We start from the raw sequence: 11,228 nt of genomic DNA on the forward strand, positions 1-11,228 counted from the left end.
ACAACAATGGGAACTGGGGTGGGGTGGGAGAAGTGATGGGAACTGGTTTGGAATGGGAAAACACTGGTGGGAAGTGGTTTGGGGTGGGAAAAGGGTGATGGGAACTGGGGTGAGGTGGGAGAGGTTGTCGGAACTGGGGTGGAATGGGAAAAGTGATGGGAACTGGTTTGGAATGGGAGAACAGCAATGGGAACTGGTTTGGAATGGGAAAACAGCAATGGGAACTGGGGTGGGGTGGGAGAAGAGTGATGGGAACTGGTGGAAACTGGTGTGGGGTGGGAGAGGTTGTGGGGACTGGTTTGGAATGGGAAAACAGCAATGGGAACTGGGGTGAAATGGGAAAAGAGCAATGGGAACTGGGAAAACACCAGTGGGAACTGGTGTGAAATGGGAAAACACAATGGGAACTGGTGTGAAATGGGAAAACAGCAGTAGGAACTGGTCTGGAATGGGAAAACACCAGTAGGAACTGGTCTGAAATGGGAAAACACAATGGGAACTGGTTTGTAATGGGAAAACACCGGTGGGAACTGGTGTGAAATGGGAAAACACAATGGGAACTGGTGTGGACTGGGAAAACACCGGTGGGAACTGGTTTGGAATGGGAAAACACAATGTGAACTGATCTGGAATGGGAAAACACAATGGGGACTGGTTTGGGGTGGGAAAACACCAGTAGGAACTGGTCTGGACTGGGAAAACACCAGTGGGAACTGGTCTGGAATGGGAAAACACCAGTGGGAACTGGTGTGAAATGGGAAAACACCAGTAGGAACTGGTTTGTAATGGGAAAACACCAGTAGGAACTGGTCTGGAATGGGAAAACACCAGTAGGAACTGGTCTGGAATGGGAAAACACCAGTGGGAACTGGTCTGGACTGGGAAAACACCAGTAGGAACTGGTCTGGAATGGGAAAACACCAGTGGGAACTGGTGTGTAATGGGAAAACACCAGTGGGAACTGGTCTGAAATGGGAAAACACTGGTGGGAACTGGTCTGGAATGGGAAAACACCAGTAGGAACTGGTCTGGAATGGGAAAACACTGGTGGGAACTGGTCTGGAATGGGAAAACACCAGTGGGAACTGGTCTGGAATGGGAAAACACCAGTAGGAACTGGTCTGGACTGGGAAAACACCAGTAGGAACTGGTCTGGACTGGCAAACTGACCCCGACTGCTGGGGCTCCATTCTGGGAGGGATTTCTGTCACTTCCCACCCCCCCCCCAGCCCCCAGTGACCCCCCTGTCCCCCCTCCCTGCCCCCACAGCAGCACAACCCCGGCTTTGGGATGGGAGGGGGCCCCATGCACAACGAGGCCCCCCCTCCCCCCAACCTGCGGGGCCGCGGCCGCGGCGGCAACATCCGGGGCAGGGGGCGAGGCCGGGGCGGCTTCGGCGGCAACCACGGCGGCTACATGAACACAGGTGAGGGCCAGCGGCGCCTGGGGGGCTCAGGGGGCACCTGGCTACTGGGGTTGGGGGGTGGGAGCACTGGGAGGCACCTGGGATACTGGGATGGTGTGCTGGGAGCACTGGGAGCCACCTGGGATACTGGGATTGTGGGGTGGGAGCACTGGGAGGCACCTGGGATACTGGGATTGTGGGGTGGGAGACACCTGGGTACTGGGATTGTGGGGTGGGAGCACTGGGAGCCACCTGGGTACTGGGATTGTGTGCTGGGAGCACTGGGAATCTGCCCTGGCTACTGGGATTGTGTGCTGGGAGCCACCTGGGCTACTGGGATTGTGGGGTGGGAGCACTGGCATACTGGGATTGTATCCATGACAGCACTGGGCTACTGGGATTGTGTGTATGGGGCCCCTGGGTACTGGGATTGTGGGGTGGGAGCACTGGGAACCTGCTCTGGCTACTGGGATTGTGGGGTGGGAGCCACCTGGGATACTGGGATTGTGGGGTGGGAGGCACCTGGGTACTGGGATTGTGGGGTGGGAGCACTGGGCTACTGGGATTGTGTGTGTGGGAGCCCTGGGCTACTGGGATTGTGTGCTGGGAGCACTGGGAGCCAACTGGGATACTGGGATTGTGGGGTGGGAGCACTGGGAGCACTGGGGTTGTGGGGTGGGAGGCACCTGGGATACTGGGATTGTGGGGTGGGAGCCACCTGGGATACTGGGATTGTGTGCTGGGAGCACTGGGATACTGGGATTGTGTGCTGGGAGCACTGGGAGCCACCTGGGATACTGGGGTTGTGGGGTGGGAGCACTGGGAACTCAACATGGGTACTGGGATTGTGGGGTGGGAGACACCTGGGTACTGGGATTGTGGGGTGGGAGCACTGGGAGGCACCTGGATACTGGGATTGTGTACTGGGAGCACTGGGATACTGGGATTGTGTGCTGGGAGCACTGGGAACCTGCCCTGGCTACTGGGATTGTGGGGTGGGAGCCACCTGGGTACTGGGGTTGGGGGGTGGGAGCACTGGGAGGCACCTGGGATACTGGGGTTGTGGGGTGGGAACCACCTGGGTACTGGGATTGTGGGGTGGGAGCACTGGAACCCACCTGGGATACTGGGATTGTGGGGTGGGAGCACTGGGAATCTGCCCTGGGCTACTGGGGTTGTGGGGTGGGAGCACTGGGAGCCACCTGGGATACTGGGATTGTGGGGTGGGAGCCACCTGGGCTACTGGGATTGTGGGGTGGGAGCACTGGGAGCCACCTGGGATACTGGGACTGTGGGGTGGGAGCCACCTGGGCTACTGGGATTGTGGGGTGGGAGCACTGGGAACTCACTCTGGCTACTGGGATGGTGTGCTGGGAGCACTGGGAACCTGCTCTGGGCTACTGGGATTGTGGGGTGGGAGCACTGGGATACTGGGATTGTGGGGTGGGAGCACTGGGAGGCACCTGGGCTACTGGGATTGTGGGCTGGGAGCACTGGGAGCTCACTCTGGCTACTGGGATTGTGGGGTGGGAGCACTGGGATACTGGGATTGTGGGGTGGGAGCACAGGAGCCACCCGGGATATTGGGATTGTGTGCTGGGAGCACTGGGATACTGGGATTGTGTGTGTGGCACTGGGAACCTGCCCTGGCTACTGGGATTGTGTGCTGGGAGCACTGGGAGCCACCTGGGATACTGGGGTTGTGGGGTGGGAGCACTGGGAACTCAACATGGGTACTGGGATTGTGGGGTGGGAGACACCTGGGTACTGGGGTTGTGGGGTGGGAGACACCTGGGTACTGGGGTTGTGGGGTGGGAGCACTGGGAACCTGCTCTGGGTACTGGGATTGTGGGGTGGGAGCCACCTGGGTACTGGGATTGTGTGCTGGGAGCACTGGGAGCTCACTCTGGCTACTGGGATTGTGTGCATGGCAGCCCTGGGTACTGGGATTGTGTGCTGGGAGACACCTGGGATACTGGGATTGTGGGGTGGGAGCACTGGGATACTGGGATTGTGGGGTGGGAGCACTGGGATACTGGGATTGTGGGGTGGGAGCACTGGGAACCTGCCCTGGCTACTGGGATTGTGGGTGTGGCACTGGGAACCTTCTGGAACCTTCCATGGGGGAGTCACCACCCTCTGGGCTTGTGTTCATGGTACCTGGAGGTTCCAGAACCTTCCATGGGGGACTGACCCTGTTGTGTCCCTGGCTCCTGGATCCCCCAGACCCCCCCAAATTGAGGACATTCCCCCCTTGGGCTCTCTGCTCATTCCAGAATTTTCTGCTGCAGGCTCTGGGTACGGCAGCTACGGCTACGGAGGGAACTCTGCCACTGCTGGCTACAGTGAGTGCCCTTTGCTCTTCCTTTTCCTTTTCCTTTTTTCTTTTTCCTTTTTCCTTTTCCTCTTTCCTTTTTCCCTTTCTGTTTCCTTTTTTCTTTTCATCTTTCCTTTTCCTCTTTCCTCTTTCCTTTTTCCTTTTTCCTCTTTCCTTTTCATTTTTCCTTTTCCTTTTTTGTTTTCCTTTTTAGTTTTCCTTTTCCTCTTTCCTTTTTCCTTCTTCCTTTTCCTTTTTCCTTTTCCTTTTTCCTTTTCCTTTTTCCTTTTCCTTTTCCTTTTTCCTTTTTCCTTTTTCCTCTTTCCTTTTCCTTTTCCTCTTTCCTTTTCCTCTTTCCTTTTCCTCTTTCCTTTTCCTCTTTCCTTTTCCTCTTTCCTTTTCCTCTTTCCTTTTCCTCTTCCTCTTTCATTTTCCTTTTTCTTTTTCCTCTTTCCTTTTTCCTCTTCCCTTTTCCTCTTTCCTTTTCCTCTTTCATTTTCCTTTTTCCTTTTCTTTTTTTCTTTTTCCCTTTTCCTCTTTCCTTTTTCATTTTCCACCCAAAATCCCAACAAGTGTCAGCATCCCAGGGACTGAAAATTCCCAGGAAATGCCCCAAGGCAGCAGCAGCTTTTTTTTAATATTTTAATTTTTTGGTTTTTTAAGGAAACCAAAAAAGTGTTTTCATCACTGGGGTGGATTGGGATGGGTCCTACTGGGATAACTGGGGTGGATCCTGCTGGGATAACTGGGGTGGATCCTGCTGGGATCACTGGGATGGGTCTCTCTGGGATCACTGGGATGAGTCCTACTGGGATCACTGGGATGGATCTGGATGGATCCTACTGGGATCACTGGGATGGATTGGGATGGATCCTGCTGGGATCACTGGGATGGATTGGGATGGATCCTACTGGGGTTACTGGGATGGATCCTACTGGGATCACTGGGATGGATCCTACTGGGGTAACTGGGATGGATTGGGATGGATTCTACTGGGATCACTGGGATGGATCCTGCTGGGATAACTGGGGTGGATCCTACTGGGATTACTGGGATGGATTGGGATGGGTCCTACTGGGATGGATCCTACTGGGATCACTGGGATGGACTGGGATGGATCCCTCTGGGGTAACTGGGATGGATCTGGATGGATCCCTCTGGGATTACTGGGATAGATTGGGATGGATCCCTGTGCTGGGCAGGGGAGTCCAAATCCATTCCAGGGGTGGATCCAGATGTGGGGTCCACAGGGACAGATCCAGATGTGGGGTCTGGATGGGAACCCCATGGGGGGGCTGTGCTGCACTTAGGGGTGTCCCCCAGCCCCTCCCCCAGATCTGAGGGGTCTCTCCCAGATCTGAGGGGTCCCCACCCCCTCCTGACCCCCCACCCCCAGATCTGAGGGGTTCCCATCCCCTGAACCCCCCTTTCCCCCCAGACCAGGGGTCCCCATCTCCTCCCCCAGATCTGAGGGGTCTCCATCCCCTGACCCCCCCCCTCTCCCCCCAGACCAGGGGTCTCCCCCACCCCCTCTCCCCCAGACCAGGGGTCCCCATTCCTTCCCCCCTGACCCCCCAGACCAGGGGTCCCCATCCCCATCCCCTGACCCCCCCTGTCCCCCCAGGCCAGGGGTCCCCAGCCCCTCACCCCCAGATCTGAGGGGTCTCCATCCCCTGACCCCCCTTCTCCCCCAGACCAGGGGTCTCTCCCAGCCCCTCACCCCCAGATCTGAGGGGTCTCTCCCAGCCCCAGCCCCTCACCCCCAGATCTGAGAGGTCCCCATCCCCTGATCCCCCCTCGCCCCCAGACCAGGGGTCTCTCCCAGCCCCTTCCCCAGATCTGAGGGGTCCCCATCCCCTGACCCCCCAGGCCAGGGGTCCCCATCCCTTCCCCCCTGACCCCCCAGATCTGAGGGGTCCCCATCCCCTGACCCCCCAGGCCAGGGGTCCCCATCCCTTCCCCCCTGACCCCCCAGATCTGAGGGGTCTCCATCCCCTGACCCCCCCTCTCCCCCAGACCAGGGGTCCCTCCCAGCCCCTTCCCCAGATCTGAGGGGTCCCCAGCCCCTCTTGACCCCCAGATCTGAGGGGTCTCCCCCATCCCCTCACCCCCAGATCTGAAGGGTCTCTATCCCCATCCCCTGACCCCCCCTGTCCCCCCAGATCTGAAGGGTCTCTATCCCCATCCCCTGACCCCCCCTGTCCCCCCAGATCTGAAGGGTCTCTATCCCCATCCCCTGACCCCCAGATCAGGGGTCTCCCCCATCCCCTCACACCCAGATCTGAGGGGTCCCCATCCCCTGACCCCCCCTGTCCCCCCAGATCTGAAGGGTCCCCCACCCCTCCCCTGACCCCCCCTGTCCCCCCAGTCCAGAGGTCTCCCCCATCCCCTCACCCCCAGATCTGAGGGGTCCCCATCCCCTGACCCCCCCTGTCCCCCCAGACCAGGGGTCCCATCCCCTGACCCCCCCTGTCCCCCCAGGCCAGTTCTACAGCAACGGTGGCCACTCCAACTCTGGTGGCGGCGGCGGCTCCTCGGGCTACGGCTCCTATTACCAGGGAGGGGGGGACGGTTACTCGGCCCCCGCGCCCCCCAAGCACGGCAAGAAGCAGCAGCAGCACGGCCAGAAGGGCTCCTATGGCTCGGGCTACGGTGGCCACCAGGGCCAGCAGCCCTACGGGCAGGGCCAGTACAGCGGCTACGGGCCAGGCCAGGGCAAGCAGAAGGGCTACGGGCACGGCCAGGGCGGCTACTCCTACTCCAACTCGTACAACTCGCCCGGCGGCGGCTCCGACTACAGCTACGAGAGCAAATACAGTGAGTGGGGGGAGCTCAGAGGGGTTGGGGGAGCTCAAAGGGGTTGGAGTGAGCCTAAAGGGGTTTGGGGGGATTCTGAAGGGGTTTGGGATGAGCCCAGAGGGGTTGGGGGGATCCTAAAGGGGTGTGAGGTGAGTCTAAAGGGGATTGGAGTGAGCTCAGAGGGGTTGGGGTGAGCCTGAAGGGGTTTGGGGGGAGTCTAAAGGGGTTTGAGGTGAACCTAGAGGGGTTTGAGGGGAGTTCAGAGGGGTTGGGGTGAGTCTAAAGGGGCTTGGGATGAGCCTAAAGGGGTGTGGGGTGATCCTAAAGGGGTTTGGGGTGAGCCCAGAGGGGATTAGGGTCACAGTGAGTGAGGGGAGGTGAGCCCAGAGGGGTTGGGGGGAACCTGAAGGGGTTTGGGTGAGGCTAAAAGGGTTTGGGGTGAGCCTGAAGGGGTTGGGGGAGCTCAGAGGGGTTTGGGGTGAGCCTGAAGGGGTGTGGGGTGATCCTAAAGGTGTTTGGGGTGAGCCTAAAGGGGGTTAGGGGTCACAGTGAGTGAAGGGAAGTGATCCCAGAGGGGTTTGGGGTCAGCCCAGAGGGGTTGGGGTGAGCCTAAATGGGTTTGGGGGGAGCTCAGAAGGGTTGGGGGGAGACTAAAGGGGTTTGGGGGGAGGCTAAAAGGGTTTGGGGTGAGCCTGAAGGGTTTGGGGTGGTCCTAAAGGGGCTTGGGATGAGCCCAAAGGGTTTGGAGTGAGCCTGAAGGCTCCGACTACAGCTACGAGAGCAAATACAGTGAGTGGGGGGTTGGGGTGAGGCTAAAGGGGTTTGGGGTGAGCCTGAAGGGGTTTGGGGTCACAGTGAGTGAGGGGAGGTGAGCCCAGAGGGGTTGGGGGGAGCTCAGAGGGGTTGGGGTGAGCCTAAAGGGGTTGGGGTGAGGCTAAAAGGGGTGTGGGGGGAGCTCAGAGGGGTTTGGGGGGAGCCTGAAGGGGTTTGGGGGGAGACTAAAGGGGTTTGGGGTGAGCTCAGAGGGGTTGGGGTGAGGCTAAAGGGGTTTGGGGTGAGCTCAGAGGGGTTTGGGGGGAGCTCAAAGGGGTTTGGGGTGAGGTTGAAAGGGTTTGGGGTGAGCCTAAAGGGGTTTGGGGTGAGCCTGAAGGGGTGTGGGGGGAGCCTGAAGGGTTTGGGGTGAGGCTAAAAGGGTTTGGGGTGAGGCTAAAAGGGTTTGGGGGGAGACTGAAGGGGTTTGGAGGGAGCTCAGAGGGGTTGGGGTGAGCCTGAAGGGGTTTGGGGTGAGCCTAAAGGGGGTTGGGGTGAGCCCAAAGGGGTGAGGGGTGAACCCAAAGGGGGTTAGGGTCACAGTGAGTGAGGGAAGGTGAGCTCAGAGGGGTTTGGGGTGAGCCTAAAGGGGTTTGGGGGGAGCTTAGAGGGTTTGGGGTGAGCCTGAAGGGGTTTGGGGTGAGCTCAGAGGGGTTGGGGGGAGCTCAGAGGGGTTTGGGGGGATCCTAAAGGGGTTTGGGGGGAGCCTAAAGGGATTTGGGGTGAACCCAGAGGGGTTTGGGGTCACAGTGAGCAAAGGGAGGTGAGCCCAGAGGGGTTGGGGTGATCCTAAAGGGGTTTGGGGGAGGCCTAAAGGGGTTTGGGATGATCCCATAGGGATTGAGGTGATCCCAGAGGGGTTGAGGTGATCCCAGAGAGGTGTAGGGCAATCCTAAAGGGGTTGAGGTGATCCCAAAGGGGTTTGGGCTGATCCCAGAGGGATTGGGGTGATCCCAGAGGGTTTGGGGTGATCCCAGAGGGGTTGAGGTGATCTCAGCACCCACAGAGACCCCCCCAGACCCCCTGGAATTGGGGGTTGGGCCGGGGGTCTGAGCCCAGCCCCCTCCCCAGGTTACAGCAGCAGCAGCGGCCGCGGCGGCGGCGGCAACAACTACTCGGGGGGGGGCTCGTACAGCTCGGGCTCGCACGGCGGCTACGGCGGCTCGGGGGGCGGCGGCTCCTCCTACCAAGGTAAGGCAGGTCAGTACGGACATGTGTGTCAGTATGGACATGTGTGTGTCAGTATGGACATGTGTGTGTGTGCTGTGTGTGTCAGTATGGACAGGGGGGCTCGTACAGCTCGGGCTCGCACGGCGGCTACGGCGGCTCGGGGGGCGGCGGCTCCTCCTACCAAGGTAAGGCAGGTCAGTACGGACATGTGTGTGTCAGTATGGACATGTGTGTGTCAGTATGGACATGTGTGTGTGTGCTGTGTGTGCTGTATGTGCTGTGTGTGTGTCAGTATGGACACAGAGCTGTGTGTGCTGGGAGTGTGTGTGTGTGTCAGTATGGACACACAGCCATGGGTTAGTATGGACATGTGCTGTGAGTGCTGGGAGTGTGTGTCAGTACAGACTGGGGTTTGAGGGATGAACACAGAGTCCTGTGTGCTGGGACTGCGTGTCAGTATGGACATTTGTGTGTGAGTATGGACAGGGTGTGTTAGTATGGACAGGGTGTGTCAGTATGGACATGGGTGTGTCAGTATGGACAGGGGGTTGAGGGGGTGTTAGAATGGACATGTGTGTGTCAGTATGGACATGTGTGTGCTGGTAGTGTGTGTCAGTACGGGCATGGGTGGGAGGAGGTGTCAGTATGGACGTGTGTGTGTGCTGTGTGTGCTGGGAGTGTGTGCGTTAGCATGGACACGCAGCCATGTGTGCTGGGAGTGTGTGTCAGTACAGGCTGGGCTGGGAGGGGGTGTGTCAGTATGGACAGTTTGTGTTAGTATGGACATGTGCTGTGTGTGCTCAGAGTGTGTGTTAGCATGGACATGGCTGTGAGTGTGTGTCAGTACAGGCAGGGTTGGGAGGGGGTCAGTATGGACATGTGCTGTGAGTATGTGTTGGTATGGACACAGAGTCCTCTGTCAGTATGGACATGTGCTGGGACTGTGTGTCGGTATGGACACAGGCTGGGCTGGGAGGGTGTGTGTCAGTATGGACACAGAGCCGTGTGTGCTGTGTGTGCTGGGAGCGTGTGTTGGCATGGACATGGCTGTGAGTGTGTGTCAGTACAGACACACCCCAGAGCGCTCGGGGTGCTGTGAGTGTGTGTGTGTCAGTACAGACACACAGCCCTGTGTGCTGTGAGTGTGTGTCAGTATGGACATGACTGTGACCATGTGTCAGTGCAGACACACACCCCAGAGCGCTCTGTCCCTGCTGCAGCCCCACAGTGACCCTGACTCCTCCTCTTCCTCTCCTTCCTCCTCCCCTCCCCTCCCCTGCAGGCGGCTACTCCTCCCAGTCCAACTACAACTCCCCGGGCTCCCAGAACTACAGCGGCCCCCCCAGCTCCTACCAGGCGTCGCAGGGCGGCTACGGCAGGAACGAGCACAGCATGAGTTACCAGTACAGATAAAACCCCAAAAACCCCAAAATCCCAAACCCCAAAAACCCCAAACCCGCCCCAGCCCCGGGGTTCCACCCCAGCCCTGCTCTGTGTGACCCGGCACCGCCCTGGGCCTCTATTTAATGGGTCGTAGTTGCCACGACCACTTGGTCTCTATAGGATTGTTATTATTATTATTTTTTGGGGTTTTTTTTGTTGTTTTTTTTGTTTTGTTTTTGGGGAAGTCGATCCAATTCCAGAGCCTTTTTCCCAGGCCCCACCTGGGGACGGGCACTCGTTGTTCTGCTTTTGTGAAGTGCGTTCAAAAGGAGCTTTTTTCGGTATTTGCTGCTCTTGGTTGCAGTTTTGTTTTTTTGGGGAAGGGGTTGGGGGTGAATGAGCCCCAAATTTGGGGTGGTTCAGGGTCACAAGGCCTCGTTCTGCACCTCCAGAGCTCCACATTGGGAGATTCTCAGAGAAAAAAAACCTAAATTCTGAGTATTTGTCCTTAAAACCCTTTCAGTTCAGAGTGCTGGGGCTGAACTGGGGCTGAACTGGGGCCAGACTTGAGCCAAACTGGGGCTGAACTGGGGCCAGACTGGGGCTGAACTGGGGTCAAACTGGGGCTGAACTGGGGCCAGACTTGAGGCAAACTGGGGCTGAACTGGGGTCAAACTGGGGCTGAACTGGGGCCAGACTTGAGCCAAACTGGGGCTGAACTGGGGCTGAACTGAGGCCAGACTTGAGCCGAACTGGGGCTGAACTGGGGTCAAACTGGGGCTGAACTGGGGTCAGAGTTGAGCCGAACTGGGGTCAGAGTTGAGCCGAACTGGGGTCAGAGTTGAGCCGAACTGGGGCTGAACTGGGGCCAGACTTGAGCTGAACTTGAGCTGAACTGAGGCTGAACTGGGACTGAACTGGGGCCAGACTGGGGCTGAACTGGGGCCAGACTTGAGCCAAACTGGGGCTGAACTGGGGTCAAACTGGGGCTGAACTGGGGCCAGACTTGAGGCAAACTGGGGCTGAACTGGGGTCAAACTGGGGCTGAACTGGGGTCAAACTGGGGATGAACTGGGGTCAAACTGGGGATGAACTGGGGCCAAACTTGAGGCAAACTGGGGCTGAACTGGGGTCAAACTGGGACCAAACTGGGGGTGAACTGGGGCCAGACTTGAGCTGAACTTGAGCTGAACTGAGGCCGAACTGGAGCTGAACTGGGGCCAAACTGGGGCTGAACTGGGGCCAAACTTGAGCCAAACTGGGGCTGAACTGGGGTCAAACTGGGGCTGAACTGGGGCCAGACTTGAGGCAAACTGGGGCTGAACTGGGGTCAAACTGGGGCTG

The 11,228-nt window shown here is 58.4% G+C and overlaps 1 protein-coding gene across 4 annotated transcripts in view; it reads left to right on the plus strand.

Annotated features, from left to right (window-relative positions):
• ILF3 (interleukin enhancer binding factor 3) overlaps nucleotides 1-10,228 on the plus strand; it is a 38,467-nt gene extending 28,239 nt beyond the window's left edge. For 2 of the 4 annotated variants that reach the window (XM_033083778.1, XM_033083777.1), the window contains exons 16-20: nucleotides 1,270-1,426; nucleotides 3,697-3,750; nucleotides 6,204-6,539; nucleotides 8,403-8,531; nucleotides 9,784-10,228. In XM_033083778.1, the coding sequence (XP_032939669.1) occupies nucleotides 1,270-1,426; nucleotides 3,697-3,750; nucleotides 6,204-6,539; nucleotides 8,403-8,531; nucleotides 9,784-9,914 (807 nt within the window). In that variant the 3' untranslated portion in view covers nucleotides 9,915-10,228. The remainder of the gene's footprint in view (nucleotides 1-1,269; nucleotides 1,427-3,696; nucleotides 3,751-6,203; nucleotides 6,540-8,402; nucleotides 8,532-9,783) is intronic. The other 2 variants (XM_033083780.1, XM_033083779.1) reach the window with 2 other exon arrangements.
• Nucleotides 10,229-11,228: the final 1,000 nt, after the last annotated feature.

The sequence above is a fragment of the Catharus ustulatus genome, chromosome 33, assembly GCF_009819885.2.
Source record: "Catharus ustulatus isolate bCatUst1 chromosome 33, bCatUst1.pri.v2, whole genome shotgun sequence".
In the NCBI taxonomy this organism is placed as follows: domain Eukaryota; kingdom Metazoa; phylum Chordata; class Aves; order Passeriformes; family Turdidae; genus Catharus; species Catharus ustulatus.